Raw genomic sequence first — 17,644 nt, 5'->3', positions numbered from 1 at the left:
GGCGATATTTATTTTATCGCGCATTAACGCATGTTGCTCACATGCTTTCAGTCAGTGTCAGTCAGCTGTCACGGCAGCACTCTCCCGCTCCCCCTCCCCTCTCGTACATGGCTCAGCGGCGCCAGCCAATCAGCACGCAGGCTCAGCCTGGCCCGCCCACTCAGCTCTCACACAAACTTAATACACAAACAGCTGAGAGAGACCGCAGCAGCGAAAAAACATGAACAGAGGAAGTAGCACCGTTTGGCTTTATTTTAATACCGTAAATGAAATCAAGCTGTATGTTTTGTAAAAAGCCGGTTCATTTCAGTGGAAACACAACAAATTTATCTAAGCACATGAAAAAACATGAAAACGTCGAGCCCCAGAAACGGAGAGAGGAGACGAAACTTCTCTCATTGCCCCGACAGACCCACAGACGTCACTGACTGAGGCGTTTCTGTCCTCCAGGGAACATCCAGGTAGATCAGTGGATGGATGGATGGATGGATGGATGGATGTTACTGGAGCCCACACATAACATGTAATTAAGACCTTGAAAGAACCCAGTACATATATTAAAAAGTGTTATTTAAGATAAGATAACATTAGCTAATCCTTTTTTTATCCCACGACGGGGAAATTTATAGGATTAAAGCAACAGGCAGGTGCACACAACACAGACAAAATTACATAAGGATTGAAATATATAAGAGGTGGATTAGCGAAAAAACACTGAACATAACATTATTATTATTATTATTATTATTATTATTATTATTATTATTATTATTATTATTATTATTATTATTATTATTATTATTATTATTATTTTTAATTGTAATAATAAAATAAAAACCACAAAACCCAAAAGGTCAACAGTTTCATGATACATCAAGCTTAGGGACTGGCTAATATACAGTAGGTCAAAAAAGGCCATATTTTGGCTGCAGTGCTTGCTGTTCTCTTATGAAGAAAAGATCAAGTAGTGCACTAAATTCAATAGATGGGTTGAAAATATCCAGTATAAAATAAGTGCTACAAATGTTACAACACTTTTGTTCATATGGCAGCAGAACATTAAAATAAAAGTGCTCTTTACACTACTTTTGAATTCATTCTTGGAGTTTGTAAATACAATGCGATTAATCGCGATTAATCGCGATTAATCAGGGCGATTAATCGCGATTAAATATTTTAATCGTTGCCCAGCCCTAGTACCACTATATTCTCACAATATTATGACTTTATTCTTGTAAACACCCCCACCCTGTCAAAAGGGGGTCACCACTCTCTGGCACTGTTAGTTTTGGGGTCGCATGCTGCTAGGTTTTGGAACCCCCGCTCTAGAAGTCTTGCCTTTGCATCCTAGCCAACATAATTTGTGCAGCAGGCATGTTTTTGTTTTGTTTTGTTTTGCTTGTTTTTTTTAGAGAGAGTAGCTGTCATCTGGGACAACATTCCTGACTCCAACACATTTTACATGCAAAGTGAGCTGTGGAGAATTTCAGATGTGGCTTTTAGGTTTTTGTAGTTCTGAGCACATTGCACAGTCTGCCCTTAGGAGGAATTTGGTTGGATGTCCACTATTGGGAAGATTGGCAACAAACACACTTTCCACTTGTGAATAATCTTTCTTTGGCAGGATGATGCACTTGAAATTGTTTAGAAATGTCCCTTTAAGTCTGTTCAGATCCACAATTGCTTGATGGCATCGCTGACGCCTTCCTTTCTTTGCATTGTGTTACCTCACACGTCTGCTTGTCCCAGACCAGCAAACCACCAAAAGGGTCCTGCCGCTTCAGAGACGGTCAGAAATGCTGATGACCCTGTTTTATTGCATTTTATTAGCACCACCTGGCTACCTCCATCACTCCTCAATCCAGCGACGATAAAAAGGACTGCAAAAACGGAACTACTACAAATACGATTTTTGCAATTAAAATAGGAACAACTCATCTCCATCATCTTATTTCAAGTGCAGGATGTCAAATTATCTTATTTTAGGGGTCAGACTACTCATTCCATTGGCAAATAATCTTATTTACACTAATACACTAACTTTAAGAACATTTTACTTATTTTTGCAGTGTACTTAGTTTTAATTTTCTTAGTTTTCCAAGTATGACTATTTCAAATATTTAGAAGTTTTCAGATTTCTGACTGTTGGGAAGGCTGAGGTTAAAATATCTCAGATTTGTTACAGAGAAGATATTTCACAATCAACTGTAGCTCCGACCATTTGGTTCCTTTTTGCATTCATACACAGAGGTTTTTATCTCTGTGAGGAGAAAAATAAGATCTTAAAAGACGCAAAACACCGCATACTTGAAAACACACTCTGAAGCAACAAATAAAGAGATTATAGATCACAAAGCAAAACCAATACATGGAGTCAGCATCTTACTGGAATGTCGGTCCGACAGCTCAAATGTAAAGTCTGTGTTTAAACTGAATAAAAGATGTTTTATGCTGCAAAGTTTATTTTTGTGTACGTCATCACCCCTATTCCAGTGTTGTTTAAGATCGCTGTGGCAGGCTTGTCCAGACAGGCAGAAACAGGCGCTCTGAGTGTGTTCGCGTGTCTACTGGGTCATTTGTGATGAATTTTCTCAAACTCCCCCAATGATTACTCAGGAATGTCTCCTGACCTCCGCTCCAGGAAAGGAGAAGTTGTGGTGCAGCTGAACCTCCTTAGATGTTTAAAGTAGTTTCACATGAACTCGTTAGAGAGGCTGGATTTTTTTTTTTTTCTTGTGAAATTTCTTGGATCCTTTTGTGTTGACGGGAGGAGTCTAATTATCTCGTCTAATGAGCTGCAACACTGAACCCGGCTGAAGTAAGTTTGTGTCTGAATTACTGGTGCTCTACAGAATATCCAACAGACAAATCGAAGATGGAATAAATGGATATGGGGGCGTGTAAAAGTTTTCATACTCTATGAACCTTTCCAAATTTATGACATTTACAACCACAAATATTATTTTTGGGGGGATTTTAGATAGCCTCGTGAGACCATCCTGATCTCGCGAGGTTTCAAGGTTTCACTCGCAGATCAGTCTGGATACTCTCCGTTAAAGAAAATTTGGAGCCGTTCACCAAACGAACGTCCAATCAGCGTTGGCTTTGAGGCGGGTTGAAGTGTGACGCAACGGGAAGCGCGACAGTTCAGTCTAAAGAACATGGCGGCTTCAGCCGATGAAACTAGCGTTAGCGTGGCTATCGAGCAAGTTTTATCGGCATTACAGAGCATTTCTTTGCTGAGCTAACGAGCCTTTACTTGCAGCAGCAAGAGTAGCTTGGCTTGTGGTTGTGTTTTCGTCGTCGCTCGTAACAGAGCGACGACGAATCTGATTGGTTCATTTGGCCCGTCTATCACCAACATAGGCCAATCAGCTGACCAGTATTTTCGCCCCTTCCCAAAATTACTTCAACGGAAGGTTTCCAGATGGATATGCGGAGCAAATCTATCTGGCGGAGTCAGGTAAGATTTTAGATGCTAGATCAACACAAAGTGGTACCCAGATGTTTTACAATGAAAAGCCTTGGAGGTGTGGAGTTCATTTAATGTTAGCCATCTGGTCTCTTCCTCTTTCGGCCTTTCCCTTTCAGTCTGTCTCCATCTAACCCTGTCTTCTGCCTCTTCTTCTCTCACACCAACTACCTTTCTGCCCTCTTTTTATCCATCCATAAATCTCCTTCATCTTTAGAGCCATCTTTACTCTGTTGCCTCTGAATAAATTCTGGTGCAACCAGTTGCCCTCAGAAGTTACATTATTTGCAAATAATACACTTGTGTTTAACGTAATCTTAGTAAAAACTGTTCCGCAAAGGTTTTGGGGGTTTGTTAGAGAACGTTGGTGCACAAAAGCTTCATAACGGTCAAAATACTCAACATACAATTTTGGGGATTTTCTGGAGGAGCTGCAGAGATCGACAGGATGACATTTAGTTGCACACTCCATAGATCTTGCAGTGAATAGTGGCATTAAGCTTTTAGAAAATAAATGCCGTCGAAAGTCCAGCTTAAACTTCATAAACGATGTATATAGCGGTCATGGCATGCACGTTTAAGGAGCCGCTGTGGTAAAATGAGACCAAAATGTAATTTCTGGCCTGTGACGCACCACACACATGCTGAAACATGGTGGTGGCAGCATCATGCTGTGGGGATGCTTTTCTAAAGCAGGAAAAGGGAAGCTGGCGGGACAATAGATGGAGCTGAATACAGGGCAATTCTGGAAGAAACCCTTTTGGAGGCTGCAAAAGACTTCAGACTGATCAGCACAGCCATCCTAACCAGACATCCAGAGATTCAGCGGGACGGCTCAGATCAAAGCAGATTGGTATAACAACAAGACTGAAGTTAATGTTCACCCACATTTTCTGTTCAGTCTGATTTGAACTTTTGTGAGCTATTTTGTGAAAAAGAATAAGTGAAGTTCAGTTACCAGAGGCGCAGAGCTGGAAGACTCATCTGACAACTGTAATTACAGTAAAAGGAGGTTCTACCAGTTATTCACTCAGGTTGGCGGAGCATGAATTCCTGCCACGCATTTTAGATTCTAGTTTATAGAAAGTTTAAAATCATTTACCCTCTACATCACAATGATGCCCTCTTTGTCTTTGCCACATTACAACCACTAACAAGCAGCATCTATTATTGTGATTATGAGAGGCACCTCAATTCTTTCGCATTGTCACACTCCCCCATTTGTATTCAATTCAATTTTATTTATATAGCGCCAATTCATGAAACATGTCATCTCAAGGCACTTTACAAAGTCAAATTCAATCATATTATACAGATTGGTCAAAAATGTCCTATATAAGGGAACCAGTTGATTGCTTCAAAGTCCCGACAAGCAGCATTCACTCCTGGGGAAGCGTAGAGCCACAGGGAGAGTCGTCTGCATTGTCCATGGCTTTGCACCAATCCCCCATACTGAGCAAGCATGAAGCGACGGTGGAAAGAAAAACTCCAGCAGAACCAGGCTCAGTATGAACGGTCATCTGCCTCGACCGACTGGGGGTTACAGAAGACAGAGCAGAGACACAACAAGAGAGACAAAAAAGCACAGAAGCACACATTGATCCAGTAATCTGTTCTACATTAGATGGTAGTAGCGGGTGATCTGTCTTCTCTGGATGATGTCACAGTTAACAGAATGCCAGACCAGGTGTACCTACTATGAAGAAAAAAAGAGAGAACAAAAAGTTAAAAGCTGAAATGACAACAGTCATTTCAATGCAGTGCAATGCAAAACTGGAGAACAGTAGAAATCAGTAGCGTGAGAAAAATAACAATGTAACATTTGTACATTTGTATTGGCAAAGGATCGTATCAACTTGCATACAAAAAGGCAGTACTAACAACTTCAAACCCCTTCACTGAGGTGTTGATTGGCTCATGGTAGTTTCTCTCTGTTCGGTGGTGTTCCTCAGAGTGTGGCGCGAGGCCAGAGATCGCATCGTGGGTTTCCCTGGGAGGTACCATGCGTGGGACGTCAACCACCAGTCCTGGCTCTACAACTCCAACTACTCCTGTGAGCTCTCCATGGTCCTGACAGGAGCTGCTTTCTTCCATAAGGTCAGATCCTGCTCTCTGTAAAAATAAAAAATGGAAGATATAAATGAAATCATGCCCTGCAGAGTTTATTTCAACTATGTTGCTGACTGATTTCCCTCGTGTGCTGTTTTGTCCTTGTAGTACTACGCCTACCTGTACTCCTACGTCATGCCCCAGGCCATCAGGGACATGGTGGACGAGTACATAAACTGCGAAGACATTGCCATGAACTTTCTGGTGTCTCACATAACCCGCAAACCACCTATCAAGGTCAGAAACGGAGTTCAAATCTCTTACACCAACAGGCTGATTCTATTTTTATTTTTTTTCCATATTTAGACTCTCCATTACTCAAACGGGCATATCCATAATACCTCGCACAAATGAATAAGTTAGCGCAAAAACAAGCTCAAAACAGTGGCTTCTGTCTGAGTTTAGTCTTGGATTTTTATTGGAGGGACATTCACCCCTTAGTTTACTTCTGGGTAAATCCTTAGAGCAATAAAGTCATTTAAGCTGATGGAAATGTCACAACAGCCTTTAGTTTTAAAGTTCTGCGAGGTTTATCGGGGAGGTGGGGGTAATATTCAGCAGGGAATTAAGGCTGTCTTTTAGCGGAGGGTGTTGTATGACAGCACTTCATTGAAGAGCACGCCATTTGAATATTGAATTTGGAACAACTCTGTCGTTTCCTGTGGTTCAAGGGATGTCTTCTTTTTTTTTTTTAACACCCAGTCGGACAAATAAGATTGGAAATTAAATTGCTTTTTTTTATGCACCGCTGGTGAGAAATTGGCAACATTCAACCTCAGATGTTTTGCGAATTGTTTTTTTTCCCCCCCCTCCTTTCTTCCGTAATTGAAATCTTAAATGAGCGCCATGTTTGCACAGCAGCAGATTTACCACAGTCATTTTTTTTAAACCGTGTCCTTATATTTCAGGCAGTGGTAGACAGAAACGGGCTCTCACAGCTTCAGACTTGGTTTTTTTTTTTTTTTGTTTTGCTTCAATTCTTTGTAAGATTTCAGCTGCTTGCAGCTTGATTAACTAACATTTGTTCTTTCTGCCTGTAAGAAGCCGTCTCAAGCTGACTTTTTTTAAACAGCTCTGGAGAATCTCATTGAATGGACTTTAAATGGGCCTTTGATGGCTTTGTGTGTTATAATGTGCTCACAGCTGAGGCTAAAACAAAGCTTCAAAGATGTTTTGTTTTCTTCACCAGCAGCACTGATGCACCTAAAAGAGAAATTTAGCAGCACTGACTCTGCAGCAACGATTTAAAGAGTTTTACGTCTTGTTTATAGCACTGATGAATAAAATATGTACTATTAGATAGTTTACAGAACAGAGCAACTTTCTCTTTGATATTAATATTAAATATTAATCTAGTAGTTAGGTCTGAGCAAACTAAAGTATCATTGATTACAGTCTTAGTTTCCAGATAAAACTTCCTCTCTGGCTATCTATGAAATAAACAATATTAGACGGTAACATAATTGAACCTGTTTTGCGTTTCAGTTTTGGTCTTGTCCTTATTACTTTGTCTCTCAGCTCAACCTTATGCCACAAATGCTGATTGTGAAAGACTGCAGCTGTTCTGCGTGATGTAACTATCCATTTGAATGGAAAGTTAAGTGGAGGAAAATGTGCGTTCTAAAAAGTTGCATAGGAAATAGATTAGATACTTCATTAGTAGTATAGATTCTGATTGCCTTTAGGTGAACCTGTAAATTTACTTATGGAAAGTGGATTTGATAAGTTGCAAGGGTTTTTCTTCTCCGCTTTCTAAATGAATAGGGCTTCAAAGGTAATAGTTTAGATGGTATGCAGTATTACACTTTGTACTCCTTCTTTTCCACTGTCGGGGTTTGGTTCCAGATTTTTTTTCTGGGGAAAGAAACCTTTAAATTGTATCTAAAAGGGTTCTCTTGCAGGCACTGCTCTTTTGTGCTCACTCTGGTGCTTTTAACCTTCTCCTATGGGAGTTAAAATCTTCGGCTAGCACCTCTTGAGGCCCTATAGTTTTAGCAGACATTTCCCTTTTTTGGTTAAAGTTTATTTCCTGTTTTTTTTTTTTTTTTTTTTTTTGTTTGGTTGCACAAATTGTTCCTTGTGAAGTAAAATATGCTCTGTGCCGATGTCTAGCTCCGGTCTGGTTTCACGATGGTCCCTTTAGTGTCACAGAGCAGAGCTCCACCACTAAACACTTGAATCTGTTTCCACTGCTTAGAAGGAGGCTTTGACTTGTTTTTCTTACATTTTTCACAAGCAGTGTTTTTGAAATGTCTTCTGACCTCAAAACCACTTCCACCGTTATAGTGTTGCTTTGTGTGCTTCACTTCTTTTGTGTTTTGAAGCTGCATGGAGACGCACAGGGCATCTTTTTACCTGGGATGAAGGCTGGGAAGTCTTTATTTGTAGAGGTTTAAAAGTGAGCTTTTCCTGTCTTGGCCTAATGATCACTAAATAAAGTATCCCCCTCCCAGTTCTGTAGGTTTTTGCTGACTTCATTCAAATTGATGGGACTGAATTATTTAAAGGAGACTCCGTTGTTCCTGCTCTTCTTCCTATTTCAAAAGCATCCATAGCCCACTGATCTTTTTATCAACTAGTATCAACTCTGATATGAAAAATTAATACGTTTTGATTAGTTGTGCGTATACTGTGGTACTGTGCAGATAAAATTCTCTTACATCTTTAACCTTTTCATATTTTATCACATCAAATCTACGCACAGCAATATATTTTACTGTGATTTTACGTAAAAGATCAGCGCAGAGTTGCAAAGAATTGTAAAGTTGAATCAAATGATTACAACTTTATTTTTTATTTTTATTTTTCAAATCAAGGAGGAACTTACTGTGAGAGCAGCGGAGCTACAATGAACGGCTAACACTGCAGCTAACCGCTAAGCTAGTCGCTAAGCTAACCGAATACATAAACACTAGAAGTGTGCAGCCAGCAAGTGGAAACTGACAAGTTGATTGGCATGTGGGACAACCCTAGATAAGGTGATACCCGATAACTTGAGGGACAGAGGAGAATGAAAGGATGAGACACGAAGGCATTTGATTGGTTATTTCCATTCAGACCGAATGATAGGATTGGTCAGTTTTTACAGGCTGCAGCTCTCACAGAGATTACATTTTTTAACCTCCTTTTTCTGAATACATGATGTATTGACTGTCAGGACGGAAGGACCGTTTCACCCAGTGTAACGAAAAGTGCTTCTGAACAGGATTATCAACTACAGCTTTAACAGATGTAGCAAAGCTGCCCACAGTGACGCTGGATAAGCTGCAGAGATCCACAGCTTCGGTATGAAGAGTAAAATAGAGCCGCACGCAGTTCTGTATCCAGTTTGCTACATGCTGTGTAGAGGACACAACATATGAAGAAGCTGGTACCAATCAGATCAAGAGTCAAGAATCTTTTACTGTCACCATGGTGAAATTTTTCCCTGGGACATCCTCCGGCTTAGGGAACATACAATAAACAGCAAGCAATTAAAAAAACAATGGGTACAGGTAACAACACAGCAATCAATGTGTACATGTTTTTTTTTTTTTTTTTTAAGAGATTAAAGCATGCAAAACAAAACAGTCGTTAGGGTCTGCTAGGACTCGCACCGTGTTCTGAAAGTCAGTCCTATTTAAACATGAAACTGTGCAATTAACATTCCTGATGGTTAAGAATGTGCAAAAAAATATGCATGAACAAAATATGATGGAACCAACACTGAACCTTCTAGTGTTTTTTAAAAAGCCCTCATATATTTCTTTGCCTGCAGAAATCCCTCATGTTTTTGATGTAGCTCAAGTGAGCCGTGCGATATGTCAGCCACGGCTTTTGGTTCCTCGGTCTCACCTGCGTGCTTCTTGGCTGAACATTTTAGGAAGTATTATTTGATAGGGGCCAACGCCTTAAAAAATGCCTTCAACACCTTCCCTGTACTGAAACGATGAGGTGGCAGCATCATGTTGTGAGGATGCTTTCTTCAAGAAAGTTGGTGGGAAGATGGAGGTAGTTTAAATGGTTCAGGAAAAACTGTGGAAAGCTGCGGAGGACCTGAGACTGGAGTGGAGTTTCAGCTTCGAACAGGAAAGCAGCTGACGGCACAAAGCCGGAGTTACAGTAGAACGGTTTGGACCAGTGTTGCTCGTTGATGTTTCAGAATCGCCCAGTTAAAGTCCAGACCTAAATACAGTTGAGAACCTGTAGCAAGACTTGAAAACTGATGCTGAGCTCGAGCTGTTTGCAAAAAAGAATGGGCATAAATCTCACTATCTAGATGTGCAGCGCTCACCGCAGAGACGTAACCCCAGAGACCTGAAGCTGCAGTGAAGGGTGGTTCTACCAAGTATTTACTCAGGCTAGTGAATAGTAAGTGGCCACAGATTTCAGATTTGAACTCTACAAAGTCTAATTTGTCATCCATTTAACAAATTACGCACTGCCTTGCGTATGCCTATCACATAAAGTCTCAGTATAATGCCTTGAAGTTTGACTGAGAGACTGAATGATATCCAGGGTTTCTGAATACTTTTTGCTGTATTGCCTTTTGCTGCTTGACTGATTTGCATTCGCTCCAACCTTCCTCATCAGGCTGTGTATTTTTGTTGGTGCCCACTTAGCCTTACCATTACTCAAACTGGCATTCTCAATATTGCACAGGCAAAATAATAAATCACAAAAACGGCAGATGTAATCGGCGCATTACGCCCCGAGTTTTCGCCAGGATTTCCCTCGGAAGGACGTTTATTACCGGACAGCATATTTACGACCGGGCCCGACGTCGTAAATCCACGCGCCTCCTTTTCTTTTACAAGCGGGCTTTCAGCAGCGGTTTGATGTGTGTTCTGAAAGGCTGGTAAAATTGCCCTTCGCGGTGACAAAACTGTACATTTACCGTCCCTCTGTTTGGTTTTCAGGTAACGTCCCGGTGGACTTTCCGCTGCCCCGGCTGTCCTCAGGCCCTCTCCCACGACGACTCGCACTTCCACGAGCGCCACAAGTGCATCAACTTCTTCGTCAAGGTGTACGGTTACATGCCGCTGCTGTACACGCAGTTCAGGGTGGACTCGGTGCTGTTTAAGACTCGCTTGCCCCACGATAAGACGAAGTGCTTCAAGTTCATCTAGCGCGGAGGAGGAGGAGGGGGGGGGGGGGTCTGAAAGACTGAAGCTCCTACTGAGAGTAGCGATGAAGAATGACGGTTGGGTCGGCGTGCAGGAGGACGCTTTCAGGCTCCGGAGGCGGGATCGTAAAGGTTAATTTTTTTTTTTTTGGACGGCTGGAAATTCAAAGAGTGGAAGTTGAAAGAAACCACTGCCGAGAAATGAAGCCTTGTCAGTGGATGTCACTTTTTTTTTTTTTTTTTTTTTTAAACTTGCCTTTTCAATCACGTTCAATCATCAACCACTACTTACAGAAGACGTTTTGCACCTCTTACCTGCCTGCTAATTAAAAAGCAGGCAGCCTGACAGTGTACAGAAACTCCCGATCGCGGAGCTGCAGAAGTAACAGAATAATAGTTTCGACTGAGAGCGACGCAGTTTAAAACTGTTCTTCAAACTCGAGCACTGATGGTCAGACGTATTTTATCGGACTCTTTGTTTTATTTTTTTAATGTCGTTAAAATGTATGTGTTGTGGACATCTTTTTTTAAAAAAAAAAAAAAAAACCTCCCCGCCTTTGGGGAATCAGTCCGATCATGTTTAAGCAGCATTGGGTCCCTTCAGAGGGAGTTCACTTCAGCAGTCACCACAATGCCTCCAGTCTGTCAATAAAACCAGCCGTCACATAGTCGGGCTCAAGTCATTTTTAAATGCACGCAATAGCAACCAAATGGCTGCAAATTAGACTTATGACGCTTCAAGAATCCCTGCAGCAAAAGTCCATTTTGGATGTAGTTTGAGGTCTTTACTAGTCTGGTCAGGAGCTTAAAGCCACTCATCGTGAACATCAACCTCACATTAGTTGGTAACAATGTAACATTTCAGCGATTAGGTTTAATGATTTGTTGAAAAAGATTTCTGGCTATCCAAACATAGATAATATATACATACACACACACTAATTAGGGGGCGATAAAGGTCTCTGAGTGGGTTTATACCTCATCCGCTTTCTCTTTGGAGCCACCAGGACAGTCCCGACATAATTCTGCTGCATGTTTGACCACAGACCGCGATGTTTATATAACTTTATATAAATTGGACAGTTTTCTGTTACCTGAGTTTTAAGTGTGGCCCGTAGGTTTTACAGTAGGTCTGTTATATCCATTCAAAGAACGGTTTGGATGCGTGTTCTGATTTTAACGAAGTGGAACAATTTGGAGGCGGTTGCTTCAGTGCCCTTAGGTTTCAAAAGTCTGAATTTGACTTCTCCGAATACTTCCTGTCGTGATCATCTTTGTCACGACCGACGATGAAACGTCTCAAGTAGGGAGCTGGGAATTTCGGTCCAGTGTGAAGCGGCTGGTTTTGCAGCGTCTCTGTGGACAGAGACACTGACGTGTCCGGCGTCTTCTAGTGTTCAGTGGTTCTTGGGTTGTTCTTGAACTTACCGGTTTCCTGTCTCCTGACAGTTTGTCCGGGTTTCTTCACAGTCTGGGTCAGCACACAAAGTCGAGTGTTTCAACAGTACAGCATCAGAACCGGCTGGCTGATGAAGGCTGACATTATCTTGTTTAGGGCTGCTAAGCAGTCTGGAACGAGACTTTTTTTTAGTTTTTGGTTTTCAGATCCGTAGAAATATGGAAGAATACTTTTATTTACAGACTTTCTCAGTTCTATTGTCTAAATTACATGCCCTTCTTCTTTCCTCATACACTTCCTCATCTTGAGTCCCTCACCCCCTTATGAACTTCCTCCTTTCCTTGAACGTCTTTTTCTCTTTTTGCTTGTGTCCTCCCTTCTGTCCTCACTCCCTTCCTATCTTCCTTGTGCTCTTCTATCCCTCCTTTTGTCGTTCCCTTCTTCTGTCTTCCTTTTGTAATTTCTTGTGTCTGGTCTCCATTCCTTACTTGTCTCCTTTGTCCCTTCCTGCAATCCTTATTTTTCTGTCCTCCTTTACTTTGATCCTTCCATTTTGCCCTTCCTTTCCTACCTTCCTTGTCCTCAGTCCTTCCTTCCTCCTGCTGTTTCGTCCTTTTACCCACCCAGTTTGTGCTTTTTGCTGTCACCATTATATAGAAAAAAAACCTGACTGTTTGCGTTTTATATTTTAAAAGGACTAAGAAGGCTGGGAAAGTGAGGAACGTTTACACATAAAACATTGTAGGAAGTCTTCCTATTGAGAATGTCTGTGTTTATGAAGCTTGAAGCTGCTTTGGCGGCAAGAAGCAAACCAATTAAAATGGGCTCTAGATAATTCTGCCAAGAAGAGAGGTCAAACATTCAGCAAGGATCATGTTAGAAGGTTGTTTCCTGAAATGAACGATTTCTCTGCAACATTTGTCCACCCATTTAAATATTACAGAAGATGTAATCATCCCCCCCATCATGATTAAAAGCTGAAACCGAATGGCCTTCATGTCCATGAGGAGTGTATGTAAACTTCTGACTAGATTGTGCACTTGGGTCATTAAATCCAAAACTACAGGCAAGAGTTTCTCTTCCTCTGTCAGAATGTGACAAATATCCCTCCCACCAGCACATTCAGATCGCTCTAATTAATTTTATTTTGCTTTATAGAGGAACAAGGGTAATGATGCGAGTGAAGAAATGGTCCAAAACAACAACTCGCTGATTATTTGGCTTCTAAAGATACTTAATGTGCTCCCAGTTTATTGCTGCCATTTGTGTCTCTGTAGTGAGCTGAAAAAAAAGCGAGGCTTCTTCCCCCCCTCCCCCCACCCCACACACACAGAATCCAGAAAGCCAATTAAGCGTTTTCCACCCGAATGTCAATTCTCATCCATATACAGACTGTTCTGCCTTTGCAGCACAGAAATGGGCTGCATGCAGCCCATGCAGACGTTAACTTTTTTTTTTTTATGTCGGTTCTTTTACCTCCACTTGATGAATGTTGTTTTTTTGTTTTTTTTGCCAAATGGGTACGATGTCTGCAGCTTTACAACGTAAACTTTGCAAGGTGCTGACTAAAAGGGACGCAGAGCGGTACGACCCGCGTCAAACCACTGGAGCCTGACCTGCCATCGTGTAATATAAATCCAGAGTCTCTTGTTATTTGACAGTCGGGGGGGGGCAGTTTATTTCTGTAACAAGCATTTGTATTCTGTGAGGATGCTTTTATGGAACTTTCACAACATTGTGTATATTTATTAATGATGTTATTAAGAAAAAGGCTGTTTTTAAACCGGATGAGACATGCAATAAAACCATAATGTTGTGGTTCGCTCGATCCTAATCACTCGCGTCCCAAACTCACTGGAGACGTCCCGTTAACTTTGCTGCCTATAAAAAGCTTTGTGGTGCCTCTGACCCGAGGGGAGGTGGAGGCCTTTAAAGGCCCAGTTTCCCACCTTCTTCTCCAGACGACCGCTCCTGTAAAAACACCCCAATAATGGAATGGGGCCCGTTTCTCTGAAGAGAGACAAACTGGGAGCTGCTATCTTTAATTAGGTGTGTTGTGAAATGACCAAAACCAATTAAAATCTCCATTTTTTTTCCTCCCCTCTTGCTGAAACAAACATGAAATTACAAGCAACAAAAAAAAAAAAAAAAAAAAAAAGCAGCCAGGCTCCTGCTTCAGGGCCATTGTAATTACCTTTCGTCTCTGACCAAGTCCTAAGGGCTCAGTTTAAATCGGCTGTTCCTCCTCCTCCATGTGTTTTTTTTTTTTTTTCTCCCCTCAACCATCAGTGGCACAACTAGTTTTCTGTGGCTTGAAGCAGAATACATTGAAAACTCTGCAGTCGCCCTGCAAGGTGTAAATATTGATGACAGTATGGGCTCCCTGGGTCCGTCTCTCGTCCTGCGGGTGGGGCTCCAGCCACCTGCAGCGCTGCCTGTGCTGTCAGACTGACGATGGCGTCGGACGCGCCGTTCAAAGGCCGGATGAATGGAAATAAAACCTTGTCTAACAAAACGGCTTTGACTCGTGTCTTCCTTCTTGTAGCTACTCGCTTCCTAAGCTGTGCTGCCTCGCAAATGGATTCCTGCCCCCTTTTTTTTTGAGTTTTGTCAATACCACAAGGTTGCATAGACCAACACAAAGCAGCAAATAACTTAATGAAGAAAAAAATAATAATTCTTGCTTTCCAACATCCTGTTGTGTCACCTGTGCTGGGAGTTTGTTAACGGTCTTTAGGTTCTGGCACAGATTCTCAATTGGATTTATGCCGGTACTTCGGTTCGGATCGCAGCGTATTTATTCAGCTGTAACTCCGGCCATCTGTCCAGGGTTGTTGTCCGGCTGGAAGGAGAATCTTTACTTCAGTTCTGTTTTTTTTATCTCTTTTTTATCTCTTTAAACAACTCCATACACACACAATTGGCTCATATTTAGCTCCATCTATCTTCCAAAAACAAAGTAAAAAACAAAGCAACTACAATTGTTTTCTGTAGTTGGAGACGTTTCGCTTCCTCTCCAGGAAGCATTCTCAATTCAAAAAGTCTGGAGCAATGTGGAGTAACAAGCTTTATACTACTGCCTAACAAAGGCCTTGTAATGGCTTAGATAACATGCAAATTCAACTGAAACGGGTCCGCCCCTTAGTAATGGGCGGTCAATGAGCTCCTGCAGTTCACCCTTCCAGTGGCTTCAGATCGCGTCTGTCTCAGAATCCCACTGCTCGGCACATTACTCCAGACTTTTTCAATTGAGAAAGCTTCCTGGAGAGGAAGCGAAACGTCTTCAACTACGGAAAACAAGTCCAGTTGCTTTGCTTTTTTTTTTTTTTTTTTTTTTTGGAATGACTATGACCTGGATGACTGAGAATCTTCACCTCCATCTATCTTCCCATCGGTTCTGACCAGCTTTCCTGAAAAGTGCCTCTCCCACCCCGTGATGCTACCTCCACCTTTCTTTACCTGTTGCCAACTTACCATGGGACCTTTTTTTTTTTTTTAAGGCCTTTCCTCTTGCCAGCCTTCTGTACAGGCCTGATTTGTGGAATGCCCGACTTGTTTGGCCAGATTTTACCACTTGAGCTCTGGATCTCTGCAGCTCCTCCAGAGTTGGCATCTGGCCTGGAGGGATACCCAGCCCTCGCAGATGCTGCTTTGGTACGGTTTCCTGTTTGCCTCAGGTTGCAGACGTTAGATGGGCAGGGTGCCAGCCCAGTGCGATCTCCTGGGCCCCGTGTTCCCAGTAAATGAGCTCCTGCAGTTCACCCTTCCAGTGGCTTCAGATCGCGTCTGTCTCAGAATCCCACTGCTCGGCACAGCAGTTGTCGGTTCTTTCCATGCAACGTTTTCTAACTAAGATACTTTTTTGGGGTTTACTTTAAGTTAATATAAAAGTTGAGATCCTTTTGCTTCCACCCCCTCACTGGTCACGGTTCTGAGTCAGCCGTAACAGCTGTTTCTCCGATTAATGCGCTTTCTTTCCCAACATGTCTGTTTAGGCAGACGGCTGCGTTTGCAGCTGCTCCGTGTTCAGATGGTGGATTAAAGTGTACCGTGTGAGATGACCGAAAGTTAAATATTTTATAATTATAAAATTTTTCCCCGATGGCTCCAGTGTGTTTCTTGGGCTTCATGATCTTGTTTGGTTGCTGATGTTCTCTAACAAACCCTCATTGAACTGCTGCGTTCAGAGTAAATTAAAATATACCAATTAAGTGACTTCTGTTGTCTGCTGGAAACACTGGATTTTATTTTGTGTCAGAGTAAAAGTGGTCCAACACAAACAACACTTGAGGATTTTTTTATTTTTATTTACTCTTGTAAAAAATTGTAGGAAACCATTTTGTTATTTTCTTACTACACAATTTTGTGCTGCTTTGTTTTGGTCTATTTTATAAAACCCATAAAAATGGATAAAAATATACCAAAATAATTGAAAGTTCAATTAGGGGGGAAATTTAATGAACACATTTGGAGATTACAAAAGGCTTCACTGACTGCGTCCTAAAATATTAAAAGGGTCTCTCAGTTGCAGTTTATATATATAAATGCTAAAGGTTTTTAACAATTTTCTGTCTGGTTAAGGTAGGAAAGAAGTAACCTGAGTTTGAAAACATGTTTTAATTCCCCTTTTTGATTAGGAACCTCAAACTTTATTTGTTTTTAGTTTTTTGTCACTCATTTCTGACTGAACCCTCAGTAAATTTGCACACCCTTTAAGCTGGACCATGGGCTTCAGCATGAGCTGGTTTGGATGCCTAACAAAGCACTGGCACTCCTAGTTTTTGGGAAAGTTTTAAGCGTGAGATGATTCATCTTTGAAATAGCCGATCGAAGCTTCTGAGGACGCCACGAGGAAAGCAGTGAGATGGTTATTTTACACTTAGGAGGTTGATCTCCACAAACAAAAGGAGATCTGGAAGTGATTATCATTTGAAATACCCTCTACCCCTCCAGTTGATAGGAATTAATTCTGCAGGACCGTCTTCCCTCTGCAGCAGAACTCTGAGGACGAGGGGGTGAAGCTCAGCACCCGTTAACAAGGCCCAGCTTTATTAAACTGATATCACACAATGCAACATTTTGAGGAGCCTGCACCCCACAATGTCTGCAGAGCATGGAGACATGGGTGTGACCGTGGCGTCTTCAGGGCACGTTTTTTTTTTGTTTTTGTTTTTTTGTCTGACTCACATCTGCTCTCACGCACATCAGCGTTCTCACTTCCAGGTACAACTAAACACCATTCCTCAGAGCTATGTATTTCTTTTGGTATTTATTGAACCTTTTATGAAACATCACATTTCCAATTCTGCTGAAACAAAATAAAAATGATCCATCTGTCTTTAACAGTCTTTTTGTCCTCCCCTCCCCACCCCACTCCAGACTCAGCAGGCCCAGCCCAGGCTGCCATCGGCCCCGGCAGACGCTCGGGGTTTTAGTTGGACCGTGCAGTCAGTTGCATATCCCTGCTCGGCCCGGCGGGATGCGCCGTGTTTCTACATGAACGGACATGGCAGAGCTGTCGCAGAAGGCTGAACGGTGAAAACGGGGCCAAGTCTGTATT

General features: G+C 41.9%; 1 protein-coding gene across 1 annotated transcript in view; it reads left to right on the top strand.

Annotated features, from left to right (window-relative positions):
- Positions 1 to 14,599, top strand: part of extl3 (exostosin-like glycosyltransferase 3) — a 67,711-nt gene extending 53,112 nt beyond the window's left edge. The window contains exons 4-6 of the mRNA XM_036147287.1: positions 5,425 to 5,569; positions 5,690 to 5,818; positions 10,480 to 14,599. Of these exons, the coding sequence (XP_036003180.1) occupies positions 5,425 to 5,569; positions 5,690 to 5,818; positions 10,480 to 10,689 (484 nt within the window). The 3' untranslated portion in view covers positions 10,690 to 14,599. The remainder of the gene's footprint in view (positions 1 to 5,424; positions 5,570 to 5,689; positions 5,819 to 10,479) is intronic.
- The last annotated feature ends 3,045 nt before the right edge of the window (positions 14,600 to 17,644 follow it).

Source organism: Fundulus heteroclitus, chromosome 15, assembly GCF_011125445.2.
Source record: "Fundulus heteroclitus isolate FHET01 chromosome 15, MU-UCD_Fhet_4.1, whole genome shotgun sequence".
NCBI lineage: Eukaryota > Metazoa > Chordata > Actinopteri > Cyprinodontiformes > Fundulidae > Fundulus > Fundulus heteroclitus.
This window is presented reverse-complemented; position numbering and strand designations above follow the sequence as displayed.